The sequence below is a fragment of the Megalops cyprinoides genome, chromosome 10 (genome assembly GCF_013368585.1).
Source record: "Megalops cyprinoides isolate fMegCyp1 chromosome 10, fMegCyp1.pri, whole genome shotgun sequence".
NCBI classification, from domain to species: domain Eukaryota; kingdom Metazoa; phylum Chordata; class Actinopteri; order Elopiformes; family Megalopidae; genus Megalops; species Megalops cyprinoides.
This window is the reverse complement of record NC_050592.1, coordinates 29658289-29674514: the sequence shown is the minus strand read 5'-3', so window position 1 is coordinate 29674514 and position 16226 is coordinate 29658289. Positions and strand designations below refer to the sequence as shown.

General features: G+C 42.2%; 3 protein-coding genes across 6 annotated transcripts; 2 read left to right on the top strand and 1 right to left on the bottom strand.

Annotated features, from left to right (window-relative positions):
- Nucleotides 1-1563: 1563 nt before the first annotated feature.
- rpp38 (ribonuclease P/MRP 38 subunit) lies at nt 1564-3016 on the bottom strand. The gene is made up of 2 exons (XM_036539326.1): nt 2913-3016; nt 1564-2551 (listed from the first exon to the last, which is right to left on the bottom strand). The coding sequence occupies exon 2, from the start codon at nt 2512-2514 to the stop codon at nt 1666-1668; it is 849 nt and encodes a 282-aa protein (XP_036395219.1). The 5' UTR covers nt 2515-2551; nt 2913-3016; the 3' UTR covers nt 1564-1665.
- A 635-nt stretch (nt 3017-3651) lies between these two features.
- acbd7 (acyl-CoA binding domain containing 7) lies at nt 3652-6351 on the top strand. The gene is made up of 4 exons (XM_036539334.1): nt 3652-3841; nt 5323-5440; nt 5531-5593; nt 6036-6351. Exons 1-4 carry the CDS (start codon nt 3830-3832, stop codon nt 6107-6109), a joined length of 267 nt encoding a protein of 88 aa, XP_036395227.1. The 5' UTR covers nt 3652-3829; the 3' UTR covers nt 6110-6351.
- A 3677-nt stretch (nt 6352-10028) lies between these two features.
- Nucleotides 10029-16226, top strand: crot (carnitine O-octanoyltransferase). Of its 4 annotated transcripts, none has more exons than XM_036539329.1 (17): nt 10029-10098; nt 10767-10884; nt 11293-11417; nt 11500-11681; nt 11895-12019; nt 12109-12217; nt 12435-12528; nt 12667-12792; nt 13347-13448; nt 13738-13821; nt 13925-14032; nt 14203-14333; nt 14777-14900; nt 15074-15152; nt 15279-15372; nt 15584-15703; nt 16067-16226. In XM_036539329.1, the coding sequence occupies exons 2-17, from the start codon at nt 10770-10772 to the stop codon at nt 16185-16187; spliced, it is 1839 nt and encodes a 612-aa protein (XP_036395222.1). In that variant the 5' UTR covers nt 10029-10098; nt 10767-10769; the 3' UTR covers nt 16188-16226. The 4 variants fall into 4 exon arrangements, with proteins under 4 accessions (XP_036395222.1, XP_036395224.1, XP_036395225.1 ...); XM_036539331.1 differs by lacking the exon at nt 10029-10098 and adding an exon at nt 10354-10430; XM_036539332.1 differs by lacking the exon at nt 10029-10098 and adding an exon at nt 10583-10603.

Below are 16226 nucleotides of genomic sequence, written 5' to 3'. Positions count from 1 at the left end.
TTTAGAATTACTTGGTTGGTGTCTACAGATGAAAGTGACATGTTACTGAAAAACGGTTTTAAGTTGTACATTTTTTTTTTGTAAGGATTACAATGAAGTGGGTTGCTCTGATGTATAGGCTGTTCTGCGCAATGTGATTTCCGTGCTTAACCCAGCACAAGGACCCTTCCCGTGCCCAGAACAATCATTGAAGGCAGGCGAGTGGCCGGACGATATTTGCGTTCTCCTGCGTTTGGTTTCGTTTGTACAAGCGAGTCTTTTGTTTCTGTCACCTCCAGCAACATTCTTCTGGAAAGAATGTGGGGACCTGAGTTGTAACTGTTTATTAAGTGTTTGAGTCAGTTGAGCATACGCTAGACATGACAGTGCATCCATGTCAAGGTAATGGAGAGCTAGCGAGTCTGTCAAATCGAGCCACAGAGGTCTTACCTTTCTTTGATGCTCAATGCTTCACCCTTGATGAAATGCTTTAAATGTTTCGAATGTGGCTTTGTGGAAAAAAAAAAGTGCTGTGTCCCAAGCTGAATCGAGTCCCAGCATGCAATGCCAAGTTAGCGTCATGGATTGGGAGAGCACTGCAGTTATCTAGCGACGATGTCCAGTCAGAAATTTGACTTTACAAAAGGCATTTAGGATCAATGTTTTATAACAGTTTGAGGGCCCTGGTGGATTGTGGATGAGTTTTTACCAGTGTCCTTTCGAGCTCGGTGTATGAATTTTGAGCATTTCCGGTTGTCACATTCAAATAGTATGGATGCCCCTGAGGATTCTCTCATCCAGTGGAACGGTGAGAATACCCAAAGTACTTGCCTTATTTAAAGAGAAGTTGTTTTTTTAAATATCAAATGTGTAATTTTGAAAAGATGCACAGCTTTCTCTTACTGAAAACAATATATTTTTATTGAACTCCATGGCAGGCTGTATAAGAACTGAAGAACAAGAACCAGCACCATTTAACATGACTATCATCCAAATATCTGATCATTTTAAAAACATGTTAAGGTATACCAGCATGGATATTTGATTGAATAAACTCATCCAACCGTAGAACTGTGTGCTTGTGAGTTTTCTTGCTTATGATCACTACATCACATGATTTACTATCAGTTCCTTGTTCTAAATTATAATTACAGCAAAACATTAAACAGCAAGCTACTGATAAATATGTTGTCGGATTAGTGATGGGAGAGTCAGGATCCATGAAAACCAAAACAGCCATTGTGTTGTCAGATACGATCAGTATTTCGCTATGGAAAGCAAAGTCTTAACTGGTTCACAGAAGTCAGTGTTTGACAGCACAATTGCCATGATGGATTAGTAGGTGGGGGCTTTCATGAAGTCTCGCTCTCCAAACATTACTTCAGACCTCAAGTGGGATTAGATGTATATACATTTTAATTAAGACAAATTTAAGAAAATGAAGTAATCATCTTTCTCATCAAAGTCTCTGAGTAGTCCTGTGGGCTTAAATTTTTGGTCTGACTTTCAGAGGTGACTCATTAGCACATGTACACAAGCATAGTTCTTAGCCGTGGGACATCAAAGCTTGTTCAAAAAAAAAAAAAAAAACTAGACTTTAAGGTCCTGCAATATTACAAAAGGAAAACACAGAGTATTACAAAGACCTTAAAGATTACCACTGAAAAGTTTGCTGTGATAACATTTTCATTTTGCTACCTTTTTCTTCTTCTGCTTGCGGATCTTTGAAGGGTTGGGAATGATCTTCTTAACTCTGAGGGGCTGCAGTGGGAATGGTGAAGCGTTTTTGAGTTCTACTGTCTCAGGAGATGCCTCCACAATTTTTCGCTTCTGGGCCTTGGTTTCATTTCTGTTCTCCGTTTCATCCCTCTGCCCCTCTGAAACAGAGTCGTCTCCTACACTCGGTGCCTCAGCCTGGGCCGCTATCCACGGCACATGACACCGCGGCACTTTAGGAACGATGGCACTGACCGTCTGGGAGAAAGTGTCCGTGTTCCGCTTGAAGCCCAAAGCGAGAACGCACTTCAGGCCGAGCAGCCTGGACATGCTCTCGCTGAGACGGGGCACCTGACACGCGGGTACTGCCCGGGTCTCGCTGAGCGCGATCAGGTGACTCGTCATATGTCGGGGTTTCACCGACTTGCAAACCAGCACAAGACAGAGCTCGTTCCTCTCTAGGGCTCTGGTGACTTCGTTGATCCCTATCGCCAGCTGTTTCCTCGCGGCCATGTCTGTCCACCCCTGCTCTGTCCTCTTTGGGGGAGTTCCCCCCTCTGTATCTGCCTTTTCGCGAGGTTCATCCGGGGGCTTGTCAGAGGGTTGTTTTTTCTTTTTGCCCCACTTTCGATTATCTTTCACCCCCTCTCTTTTCTGAAGGCCGATCTCTGATATTTTTTCCTTTAAAGCACTGAGGATGAAGTGCATATCCTCGCTCCCCATGGGACTCCATTGGAGACTGTATGGAGAATTCAGAGATGTTTTCACCGGTATCGGCTTTTTCTTCTCTTTCTTCGCTCCTTTAGCGGAGGCTGTCATAGTCCACCCTTAGGGAGTAGCACAGAGAGCCAAAGATCTAGGGCGAGAAAGGATGCAAGCATTTAGCTATCCATGACTGACCGTCTGTGGATTACATTAAGCTCACACACATCAAGATTTATGCGATAGCTACAGTTTCAGCTGTATTATCATGCCATTTAGTGTATATCATAACATGGTATTATATTTATAAATGAATATCATATCAACCTTACTTTCCAGTCTTCGATTATTACTGTGTACATTTAGAAAAACAGCATCCGTAAACTAGAAGGCTAAAAATGAACTACGACTAGCGTTATACTACGTAAAGGGGCCTGTTTAAAGTAATACTTTATACCTAGCTAATATCATCTGGTTTTATAATGCATTATAGATAGATTGAGGAATTGTCTTACCTGATTTATCAGTAAGGTCGCTGGGTCGCAAACGAGCACGTTTAGAAAAACCACCTGATACTTAGGGCGCAGCCATGATGTTTTGTATTGAAAAACTTTATTGCACTACAAGAGTGACGTAGGATTTGGCTAACCAGCTCATTTTGAAGCCTGCAGCAGTGAGCCAGTTAACTTTGCAGGCTCATTTTCTTCTTCTTCTTCATTTTTTTTTTTTTTTTTAATACATGCGAATTTAGTTTAATAAATCATTTGATATCACAGATGTTAAATTAGAACAACCAAAAATAGTCGTCTCTAGTTTAAAAACCTAAATTACAACTAAAAGCTAATAAAGATGGTCATTATTGTTTATTATGCTGCTGATTATGATAATTATGATCTATGTTTATAATCACAAGAGAATTGTTAAAAGGAAATCACGTCTCACATCAATACTGACTAAACTAATATAACAGAAACAGGCTAATGTGCTAAATTACATCAAGGATGTTTCTAGATTTAAAAAAACCGTTAACACGGTGACTTGCTGTAGATCATAATTAGACATAAAATCTAATCATATATGCAATAACAGTACGAATATATCATGCACCTTATATGAATATAATATACGAGAACACTTAATTTATTATTATTATTATCATTATTGTTGCACGATGTCCCTTTTGATGCAGCCAGTGGGGGAGACATGTTACTCCGTTCTCTACTGTAAATTGAAAGGCATTTCAGCACTTAACCTGATTCAGGGCATAGACTGTCCCAGCGGACCTCCGGTCAGCCAATCAGCTTCCTCAGCCACTCCCGCAGCGCTCGGAGGCCTTAGACCATATTATTGTAAGCCATATTTCATTTACGGAGTTGCCTTGGATTGCCAAAGCAAAAATCATCTTGCTGCTTGCCTTGTGGAACACAAAAGTATGACTCTGCAGGTGCGTATCAAGTCAGCGATCGCGTGTTTATTCTATGGCTTGCTATGCGTATTTTAATAACGTTCTCTTATTGCTGATTCAGAACTCCTTGCTGAATATTTTTAAGAGAACAAGAAACATATTACCACAGATATCTGCGTTTAAATATTTTCTCGAAATTGTGTGAACAATAATAAATGTTTATCTGCAAAAGTGTTGTCGGTGTGAAGGATTTCGCTAATATGGATAGGGAATGACGTAATCGCCTGAGCAATGCTTTTTAGCAGGACATTTCAGGAGAAAAAAGGGGCATTTCAGGAGTCCCATACGTATCGGATAGTTTTGGTAATTATAGTTATCGTCAGTGTTAATTCCATTATTACGGGCAAGTTCAAATGCTTTCTTTTACCGTAGGCGTAGCTACAATATTTTCAAAATGTCTTCCTAAAGCAAAAAATATCATGCTTGAGCTGTCAAACTGTTAAGTGTATTTCAATGGATTTCCACTATGCGGGTCAGGACCATTCCTAATGAACTCAGAATGTGCGGCAATCGCCAATGTCAGTAATATCGTTAAATAACAGGTTTTATGCTTTGTGCCGGACTGAAATCCGTAGGCTAGCCTATTAATGAAACTCGCTCCGTAGCAATCGCGAGCATAATAAACTTTTTGTCTATTGTTTAGTGATCCTGAAAAAAATGTGGGCACCACGGTTAACTGTACAGAGCTGGAATTAAAACTTCATGTAGCCTATTGCTCATGGTGATATGCAAATTGAAAATTGAAATTGTAACTAATTGCAACTAAATTGAAAACTCATAGCATATGACGCTAGCATATCAACGCTCATGAGTCAGTCGAGTAGCAATAAATTAAAAATTGCAAGTTTAATGTATTTCTATGTATGTGGTTCATTTTCTAAGTTGCATAGCCGTTGGAATAATATTTTTCCAAATAATCCTGATTAGAGCGAACAATGTGGGAATGACCACAGTATTTAAATCATAAAAGCTGACCTTCTTTCGGGATGCGAATGAAGCGTAACTGCGATTCTCCGAAAGAACTCAGGTCTTTCGAAGAGAGAGAGCGTTCTCCGAGCGGTAACCCTCCCAAAGTGACTCCTTTGTCCTTCCAGCTTTTTCTGAGATACTGTTAGTAATTGCTCAAAATATTTTCCACGAGACCCCCGAAATATGTCAAGCGTCGACAGCGACAGCCTAGGGTGAAAATAGCTGTCATGTCATGAAGACATCTTATGAATGAAACGGAGATCTGATGTGTAGCAGCGGTGCGTAAGGGAATTAGGAACCTCATAGCCATTTAAAGAAATGTTCATTTTAATGTGACACTACTGCCTGGCTTTTGGTAAAATACGTTTGTCCTCTGGCAGCAGATGTTGGAGTGTTCTTTATAAAGTGTTTTTCCCACATCTGGTTGCACAAAAAAATGAAAGCAGTGTCTGTGTGCAGCAGCTGATCTCTGATACTCCTGTCCTGTTCAGGCAGAATTTGAACAGATAGCTGGGGATGTGAAGAAGGTAAAGACCAGACCTGAGGATCAGGAGCTGTTGGACCTATATGGTCTCTACAAGCAGGCTACTGTTGGCGATGTCAACACAGGTAGAGCAATTCAGCCGGCACACGATGGAACCACTTAATGGTTCACATGCTTGCAGTCATGAAAGCTGTTTTCCCTTTTTTCTGACCCAGACAAACCTGGAATGGTGGACCTGAAAGGAAAAGCCAAGTGGGAGGCATGGAATTCTAGGACAGGTAAAATATCTCAACTTTGATTGGTCCTTGATTTAGCAAGAACAACAACAACAACAAAAACTTACCAAACCTCAATCTATTTTTTGTGTCAAAGTATTTCAGACATTGAAATGTTTTTCAATGACATATACACATTGCTCATCAGTGTAACCTATTAATACCATGATGTGTTAGGGTCACTTCTGTTGCTGATTATGTGTAAGCCAATCATCAAGTATGTTCTGTCTTTGTATTGAGGCATTAATAACATTGTTTGTACACAATGTGTAACAATTTTCTACAGTTGGGTTCTAACAGGAGCAACTAAGCCTGTGTACCTTGCTCAAAAGTTGTATCCCAGCAGAGTTATGACAGCATAACCATCAGGGCTGTATACAAAGGCTCCAACCACTCCACCACACACTGCTATTGTAATATCTTTTTCTGCTTTCTCATTCAACAGGAATGTCAAAAGATGACGCCATGACAGCTTACATTGCACTGGCAAAGGAGGTCATCAACAAATATGGGATGTAATGCTGGAGCAGTAGCACAGGGGTGGTTTATTTTACTTTGGTTTAGAAGCAAAACATTCTCTTAATTAATTATGCAGCATCACACATATTCACACATAATCAAATATTTGTAGAGTAAATTCTGAAAAACAAAATATCACACTTTTTAAACCTCTCTTTTCCTCATTTTAACATTTTGCCTTTATATTTTAATAATGCACATACTGCTAACAATATACCTCTACACTTACCTCTGTTTTTTTTCACTTGTCACAAATTAAAACATTAAATTCACTTGGATTAAAACATTAAAATGAGAGTTTAAGTGTCTCAGCTGTTTCTGTCTGAAATGAAAAGTGATGAAAGCATGCTTGCTTTTCCTTCTGTTTGTGGCCATTTATGAGAAATATGATTTAAAAATGAGAAAAATTTTAAATAATATATACTTTTAATTAAATTTTAAAAATAGATGCTGTGGCCCTGTTTGAAACATACAAAGTATGACTGATTTTGTTTTGTGCTGTATCCTTGAATGACTCTGGTTGTAAAAGGAGGCCTTTCACCCAGTTACCGAAATGGTGTCCAAGGAGCTGAAAGAGGTGTTGGCCAGCCCTACGGGTATACTGCCAAAAAGTCAGCTGCCGAATAGGACCCTTGAATGCAAATTATGAAAAGCTTGCATACTGCTTGGCATCTTGGAAACAAAGATGGTTAACAAGAGTAAAAGATATTGAGAGAGGCGTTATGGAATTGTAATTACAGTGTAACTTGTATGATTGCACATTAAATTCCTGTTTAATGTTTTAGCAATATAGTTGCCATTTCGGCACATTATGCACTGAGAAAAACTTAAAGGCATTCAAACTGGTGTTGCTATGCTTGGCATACCTTGAAAAAAACAAGGCCTATGATATTAATGCATCTGTGGTGGATTAAACATTTTCACCCATTAATCATTGAATGGAACCTTATTTTAGTGGTCGAGAGTTACTTGCCTTAATAAACTTGTGTTCAATAACCATGCTGTAGCCTATATATGGAAGAGATGTGGAGCCATCATTCTACATTGTTACAGTGGCTACTAGTGGTTACGAGTTATAGCTTACCAAGAGTTTCTGTGAAATGACTTCTTAGGAGTTTAATGGATCAGTATGTATAGTGTCAACTTGTATTTAGACTTACCTGTAGTTCTTGACAGCAGGGAGTCAGCTATGAGCGTGGGGAAGAAGAATTTCAGGACAGGCAACTACTAGGGGAGTAACCGAGTACCTGTTACCTGATGGCAAATCTCTAAAGCTGTCTCAGACTGAGGGGAAAGTGGGGAGGAGTCATTTACATTTATTAAAAATGACATCCAGTAGTGGTATTTCCTGATTGATTACACCAGCTATTTCAAATAACTCGTACTTAAGAATGTTGTCTTTTAATTTCCTGTAGATTTAACTTTCATTACAATCTATGAAAGCTGATTCAAAAGCTTATCTTCATGGGAGACCAGAAAAATAGCAATACTTATTGGCAAACTAAAAGAATCAAGGTTGATTATCCCCCTGTCCTGCCATGCAAGGCACATTGTTATCAGTGTACTGTAAGAAGAGGCAGAACGCTTTATTGACCTGAGTGTGAAAATCTGCACAGCTGAAATAACTGACAGAATGCATGTTAAGGAACATTCTTATTTTCATGGATTACTGTTGATTTACTTGCTTAGTGGCCTTACACAGCTCACATTTTAGAGGAGAAATTGTATTCAGCAAGCTATTCTGAGTTTCCAAAACACATAAAATAATAAAACACAAATATTATGAAACCGTTTTTGACCCTCAATTTCACTAGAACATTAAAAAATAATTTCTATTGTTTTGTGTTATTTCAAGCTGAAATACACAAGAATGTTGTGGGGATAATAAAATTGTTTATGAAAAGTGTCATTGAAAGTAAAGGCCAAATCATTTCAAGTAACTACTTGTAAGTTGCAACCAACAGAAGTAACTGTTGTATGCTGTTACCTTGCATGTAGGACATAGAATAACATCTGATATAACTGTCCAATGATTTACCTAGGCTGCAATTGCAACTGAGTGGTCCAGCACTGTGAGCTCTATCCAGACACTATTGTGTCATCACAGGTTATGGCTCTGAAGCCACAGCAGAGATCAGACGATGCCAAGAGTCTGAGCAAACAGACTGAATGAATGTGGCATCACATGGGTGCCCCCCCCCCCCTACCCCCCCCACACACACACCCACCCATACACCGTTTGGGCAGTGTAGCAGGTTATTCCTTTAAGTGCTTGTTGCCTTGAATGAATGATTCAAGTCTCCCTAAGATTAAAAAAAAAAAACTGCTGGACTACAGATTACTGTGACCAGGATTAAGAGCCCTCTTGTCATGTACCCTCTCATGTAGTGTATGTGACAAAATGGTTCAAAGGGTTTCATTTGGCATATTGATGTAATACTTTAAAGACTGTTTCCTGACTTCTCCTGTTCTATTTTTGCTACATATGGCCGTTGGGATAGTGTCTTACTATGATAGACAGGAATAATCATCAATTACTCATCAGACCATTTTATGGAAAAAATAAATTCATTACAGAGCTATGTCTCAGCATTAAGGGCGATTCATTAAAGCAAGTGATTTGAGACTAAAAAAACTCAAAAAATGTCTTTATGTTCAAAGCACTCACAAAACCTTCAGTCTCAGCTTGGGAAACAGGAGCCTTAATTATACACTTTGTGTTTGTCTCCTATTGGCCTGTAGAGCTGGGGTGGAGGGAAGGGGGGGGTCAGGGGAGGGTGGAACAATGGCTGTGACCGGGCCCTGCGGAGGTAAAGAAATTAGACACAGACAGTCTTTTGTCCCGTCCTGTAAGAAAATGCTCAATGAAGCGTTGCCACCACCAGCGCAGACTTAGACAGGACTGGAGGAGGAATGTGAGACGGGACCTGCCAAGAGCTGCATTCAAAGACCAGCAGCCTGAACCGCTGCCAAAGCTGGGGCCCTTTATGGACTAGTGGGTATAACAAGAACTGGGCCTTTCAAGTGAACTCCCCTCTCTTATTGATTTGCGCTATTGAATTCTGCTCTGAGTTCACTGTATGGGTGAGACTGCCTTAACTACACATATTAATGGGGAGCACTGGCACTGAGCAAGATGAGGTAGCCAGATCATCTGAGGTGTGAGACATTATACTGTCCAGTTAGAAAAAAATTCAAATGAAAGACATAGCACATATTATGACAGATGGTATGACAGATTGAAGGTACAGGTGTTAATCAGATGATAAAGAAAAACATATAAACAAGTTTAAGGGGATACAATACGAGCATTGTGTGTTTATGGTTTGGATCTTGTAGATAAGAGGTTTACTAAAAGGCTACTCTTACAGCAGTGGTAGAAAGCATTAGCTGCAGCGGTAGCAGTAGAGGAGGTGGTGGGAAAGGTACTTACTAAAGTCTCTCTGGATCAGAATCTTACTGGTAAACAAATGAATAAACATATGAGTACATAAACAAATAAAAGGCAGTAAGAAGACCCAATCTCTTGTATTGATCCTCGTACTGCTACTGTATGTCTTCTGTATACTGTTTCTGTTTCTGTATTGCATGTAGACTCCTCTGCCATCTTCTGGCTGTATGCGGTAGTACAACACTTCATCATTTGGTTTCTCTTTGACAATAATAGAGTTTCAGACATGTTCGTTTTAAATTTCTGAGAATAGATATATAACTAATCGGCCATGTTTTAAAACGATACGACATTCAAGTATGCATTAAAGTGACAAGTTGCATCTTCCTTATGTTTAAACTCATTCAGATGCATCCCTACGAAGCCTAAAGCACAAATAAGGAGTAGCACATCTTGAAGTATTACAATCTTTGTGACAGCCGGTGTTGCTCATGCGCAGTTTCTCTGTTGTCTATTTTTCCGGCTATGGTGGGGCAGTAGGGGAAAGGTGAGGGAAGGAAGGAACCGTGCAGAGTAACTGGATTTAATCATAACCCAGGTACGTGCGAGTTGAAATGGCTGTAAAACATAACTCAGCAGACTTTTACAAAATCAGTCGGAGATTGTCGTTCATGCGTATAAAAATGTGCTTTTATATTCCCTTGGAATTTAGCTAGTTAGCTGGTGACAATAAGACCCAAAGCTGACATTGTTCGCAAGCAAGAGCGATCTATACAGCAAGCTTGCAGTTTACACACAGCAGTCATTGTTTTCGTCCTTACTGTGCTAGTTGTATGTCTGCATCTGAGCGACATGGTGTTATTTGACGGTTGCGTTGCTTTCGTCGGATTTAGTGGATGTTGGAGTAGTACTTTTAGTCAGAAGTACTAAGTAAGTCATCCAAGTATTGACCGTTTGAAACCCACCCTCTACAATATTTATTTAGCTTGAATGTTGCTGGCCGAAAATTTGTGTTGACAACGTCATATATTTAGGTACACAGTTTGCATTGCTCAGTACTTTCGACAGCGTCCAGCCTATATCTTGATGGGAATTTGAACCCAGTTAAATTGCGACTCGAGCTGGAAAGTTTGTTGTTTGCGCACTTGTTCAAGTGTGGTTATAGGTAGTTCTGAGACATTTTAAAGTGTGGTCTAATGTTTTTGTGTATGTGGTCGGAGAGTTAACACAAAACGGATTATTAATAATTTTATTTGTCCCGGACAGAACATGGATAATCAAGTATTTGAATCGACGGCGGAGCGAACGTTCCAGTATCAGGCGTCCCTGCCTTCTCTACCAGTCCCGTCATTGGAAGGAACTTTGAGTAAATACCTGGAAGCAGGTAGGCATGTTTGAAAACGCTGAGAGGAGTAGGCTGCGTAATTTTGCAATTGACTCATGCCCGTGGTTCTGATAACGGCGTATTAAAGCTCATACTATATGACACTGTTATAACACTATTTCTGTATCTTGCACACTCTGCATCCTAAATGTCTAAATGCAAAAATGACTACTTAAAGGGCAGTTGCCTTATCTGTACCCCATAGTAACAGCTACTACATGACTGCCTTGGTCTATCCATCTGTTAGAATTGTGTCTTCCCTTGTTACAAACAGGCTTGGTGCCAGCAGAAAATATAGAGGGCTACAACTGCAATCCGGGGGGATGGGGAGGGGGGGGGGGGGGGGGGGGGGGGGGGATACTGTGTTGACATCAGCATATAAGGAGACAACTTTTGCTCCCATTTTAGTGAAGCCATTTGCAACAGAAGAGGAGTTTCAAGCAACAACTGAGATTGTAAAACGATTTGGGGAAGGCCTTGGCAAAGACTTGCACCAGAAATTATTGCAGAGAGCCAGGACCAAAAGGAACTGGGTATGCATTGCACAACCCTTAACTAATGTCAGATGTTAAAGGGGAAACCTATGCCACAGTCTGATGACTTGGTGCTTTGCAGCTGGAGGAATGGTGGCTGGACACTGCCTACCTGGAGGTCCGCATGCCATCTCAACTGAATGTGAATTTTGGCGGCCCTGCCCCCTACCTAGAGCACTCCTGGCCCCCCCAGGAAGGCACCCAGCTGGAGAGGACCAGCATCAGCACGTGGCACAGCCTGCAGTACTGGGACCTCATCCGCACGTAAGAGATTTTTATAAGGCAGAAGCGGTGTGTTTCAAAAAGCTTTTAGAGTCTGATGGCCTGTTTTGTAATAATAAAAACATTTTTGAAGTTGGTGCCCTTTCCAGTGCAGCACATATATATCCTCTTGAATACCTGTTCTGCATTGTGATCACTTGAGTTGTGAAATTATGGCGTAAATTTAATACTGTGAAAATGTGTGACGTTTGTCAGGGAACGGCTAGCCATTCACAAGGCCGGCAACATACCGCTCGACATGGACCAGTTCCGCATGCTCTTCTGTACTTGCAAAGTGCCTGGCATCACCAAGGATACCATTCTCAATTACTTTAAGACTGGTAAGAACACGCCGACCGAACAGTCTGAGGGTGTGGCAGTGACTGTTTGGGAAGGAGATCTGATTGGTGTGTTCCCTCATGTGATGCAGAGAGCGAAGGCCCCTGCCCCTCCCACGTGGTGGTCATGTGCCGCGGGAGGATGTTCAGTTTCGACGCCCTCTGCGACGGCCGCATCCTCACGCCGCCTGAGATCCTGAGGTACTGCATAGCCCCCACAAGCTGACCCGCGGGCTTAGAGTGCCAGTGTAGTCCCTCTCTGTTGATCTTGTTCAGTTCTCCCGCCAGGCTTCACAGCGCTTGTCTGCAAATGCTAAAAAAAACCCCGATATGATCGCCCTTTCACCCTTGGGAGTACAGTATCACGGCATGTACTTTTTCCTCATCGTGTCTGCTTTTTATGCCCTCTCTCTCTCAGGCACCTTATCTACATCAAACAGTGCTGTGAAGGGGAGCCGGAGGGAGAGGGGATCGCAGCCCTGACCAGTGAGGAGAGGACCCGCTGGGCGAAGGTGAGAGTTCCGCCCCTGATGGCTGTTGATACAGGGGGATGTGCTTTTGTGATCGCTCTTATTTCACCAGGTTTAGTCTGTTTAAGGATTATAACATGGAGGAATGTGTTTTTTTGTTTCTTCATGTGTTAACTGCAGGCTCGGGAATATCTCATCGGCCTTGACCCCATGAACAAGACCATACTGGAGACCATTCAGAGCAGTTTGTTTGTAGTGTCCCTGGATGACTCCAAGCCTTACTCGACGCCTGAGGACTATTCAGCTGTACGTCTGTTGAGTTCCTCGATATTAAGTTGACAGAGTTAAAAGTTCCCCTCTAAACTGGCCAGCAGTTCCCATGAATGGATCATTTAAAGCAGAGTTGCAGTCAAATTGAGTTGAGTTGGCTCCGTTTTCTGTATCAGATTGCCTGCGGTCCGTGATTATTGGCTGGTTCCAAAGTGCAATTAGTGCCAACATGCCCATTGACGTTTTTTCCTGTTGATAGTGTAATCATTTGTCATCGGGAATTTAACTGAGTGGTCATGCTTGTGTCTACTGTGCAGCAGAACAATCTCCCATTGTGTATATCTGATACAGAACAGCTAATTTTAGATTATAGATTTTCTGACCTTTATCTCTCATTTATCTCTGTGCTCTTGCTGTTGGCTAAAGAGATCTGTAAACACAACATGTCTGGTTTTAGGCTAATTTTTAATGGCTCCATTATTTTGTCTGGTAAGGTATTAATTGTTAGGAAGGTAATCCATCCAAGAAACGGCAGTGCCTGGGTCTGCAGTGATGTCTTTTCTGGTGTCTGACGGCTGTTTTTGACACAGATGGCATTACAATCACTGACTGGGGACCCAACTGTACGCTGGGGAGACAAATCTTACAACTCCATCTCTTTCTCAGATGGAACTTTGGCTTCAAATTGTGATGTAAGTCGTCAAGATTTTGTAATTGATTGCATTTTTAATGAACCATTCATATCACACAGTGGTTATTAAAGGCACTTTTATGGTAATATGTCCATTGTTGTAATTAATTTAAATATAGAATTTTTTTTAATTGTTATTTGGTTTTTGCTTTATAATGGTTTGTTTCCAAAAAGAGAGTTATATTCATATCAATATGTTGGACCGTCATCATTTAACAGATCTAATATTGCAACTCTGTGGTGAATGCAGGGTCGCTTTTATTGTAACGGGTCGGTGGTGTTTTTTGCAGCATGCGCCATACGATGCCATGGTGTTGGTGTCGTACTGCTACTACGTGGATCAGAAGCTGAAGGCCAGCGAGGGCAGGTGGAAAGTAAGTCCTGGCCTGGAATGCATGGATCTGATTGGTCTGTGTGTGTTGCGGGATGGAATAAACTTGCTGGGGTATGACATGTGCGATGATTGGGACCGCTCAGGGCCCAGAGACGGTCCGGGACATGCCACTGCCCGAGGAGCTGGTGTTCACTGTGGACGACAAAGTCAGGAGTGACATCGCACAGGCCAAGCGGCAGTACCAGGAAACTGTAAGTCCTGTCATCTGTTACTGTAATACGATCTTAGTCTTTCGGGAGTGGCGTCACTGTAACAGGCTCCTACAGAATCAAATTCACCCTGTTGGTCACAGGAAGAAATGTAATGACTAATGCAGTGTAATGGCCGGGCCTACGATCTGCTTTTTTTTCTTTGAACACAGACTCAGAACTTGCAGATTGTGTGCTATGCATTCACTGACTTTGGAAAAGCTGCGATCAAGAAAAGGAAGCTTCACCCAGATACATTTGTCCAGCTGGCACTTCAGCTGGCCTATTACCGGCTTTATGGAAAGTAAGCACATTTTTGCTGCCTCTAAGTGTGTATAATGTTTTTTCTTCTCTGTTGAATTGTATTCAGGAACAGTTACTCATGTTTTTTGCAGCCTGAAAGGCTGAACTGGGATAATTTGTTTTTGCAAAGTATTTGTGAATTTTATTGCTGCCAAAAAACTGTGTAGTTGTTATGATACTTCACTGCATTTCCCAGTTTGCCTTTTGCTCTAGTCTTGCGCTGGCTGTTACTTTAGTCCAGTACATTTGTAAGTGCCTTGCAGGTACAGATGCTGGAACCTGCCTCAGATGCAGCTTCAGTGCTTATTGCAGTGCCACACTGTCACCTCCCACACCTACCTGTGCTGAGCAGCTGTGCGCTCACATGAGTAACGTTTCAGTGTCTGACGTGCACCGTGGTGTGTGTGATGTGCTCCTGCGTCACTGTGCTGCCTTCTCCTACAGGCCCGGGAGCTGTTACGAGACAGCCACCACCCGGCGCTTCTACCACGGGCGCACGGAGACCATGAGGCCCTGCACTCTGGAGGCCCAGCAGTGGTGCCGGGCCATGCTGGACCCCACCGTCAGCGTACGTCCTACCCTCTCGATCCTCGTACCTCTAACCTCCGCCCTCAGCCCTAGCTCTCTTAGCATCTTACAGAGTCCCCTCACCGCCTCTGTGGCAGCAGTGTGATTGTTGATTAGTAATTGGCACGTTTCTGGAGAATGTCCCGCTGAGTACAGACTGTTCCATCCCCACAGGCGGACAACAAGCGCAAGAAATTGTTGGCGGCCTTCGCTAAGCACAACAAGCTAATGGGAGAGGCTCAGAACGGCAAAGGTAGGGAAAACAGTCTATGCGCCATATGCAGCACCTACAACCACAGGGTTTTGTCTCCTCTCATTGGCTGGTAAGGTTGAAAGGAGGGTGTTTTGTGTTGTGTTTAGGGCTTTTTCTTTTTAACAGGTTTTGACCGCCATCTCCTGGGCTTGTACCTGATCGCCAAGGAAGAAGGCCTTCCTGTGCCTGACCTTTACACAGACCCGCTATATGCCAAAAGGTACAAAAATAGAATATGCATACACCTTATACATATAATAATACATATATTTATATACCTGCATATATTTAAATAAGCTGTACTACATGTGTTAACATGCATTCATCATGCATAATTCAAATATAATAATATACCAGCAGTATATGCATATTTAAGTGTGTGTGTATGCAGATATGTGTTTAAATATAGCTAGTATCTTTCAATTCCGCAGTGGAGGAGGAGGAAATTTCGTTCTGTCGACCAGCTTGGTGGGCTACACCACAGTGCTGGGTGCTGTCGCTCCCATGGTTCCTCACGGATACGGATTCTTCTATCGCATCCGAGACGACAGGCGAGTCCTCTGACACCGGGGGGGGGGGGTTGTCACTCTTTTGCGAATTAAAATGTTGTCGCAGTCAGTCCCAGAAGTGCTTAGTGCTTCCTTGCAACTGTGTGGATAGTTTGACTGAGGACAGAGTAAGACTTGATGCTAAACAAGTGAGAGATTTTAAAGGTTGAGTATCAGATTCTTGCACGGGCCAATTGTTTCAATACAGCTGCCATGCATCTGACCTTGGTAATTTGTGACTTGTGTATTTGGCATCTGACTGTCATCCCTTTCATGTAAAGGGACAGTGCTTTGCACTGATGAGCAGTCCCAGGGTGGGTGTGGCCTCCTGCCCTGTGTTTACCCAGCATGCCTCTCTCCCCCCAGGATTGTGGCTTCCTGCTCCGCTTGGAAGTCCTGCCCAGAGACGGATGCAGAGAAGTTCTACCAGAACCTCTGCACCTCCTTCCGGGACATGCTGCAGCTCATGACCCTGTCCCAGCTGTAGAGCAAAGCATGATGGGACAGCTATGAGCAGAGCAAACCA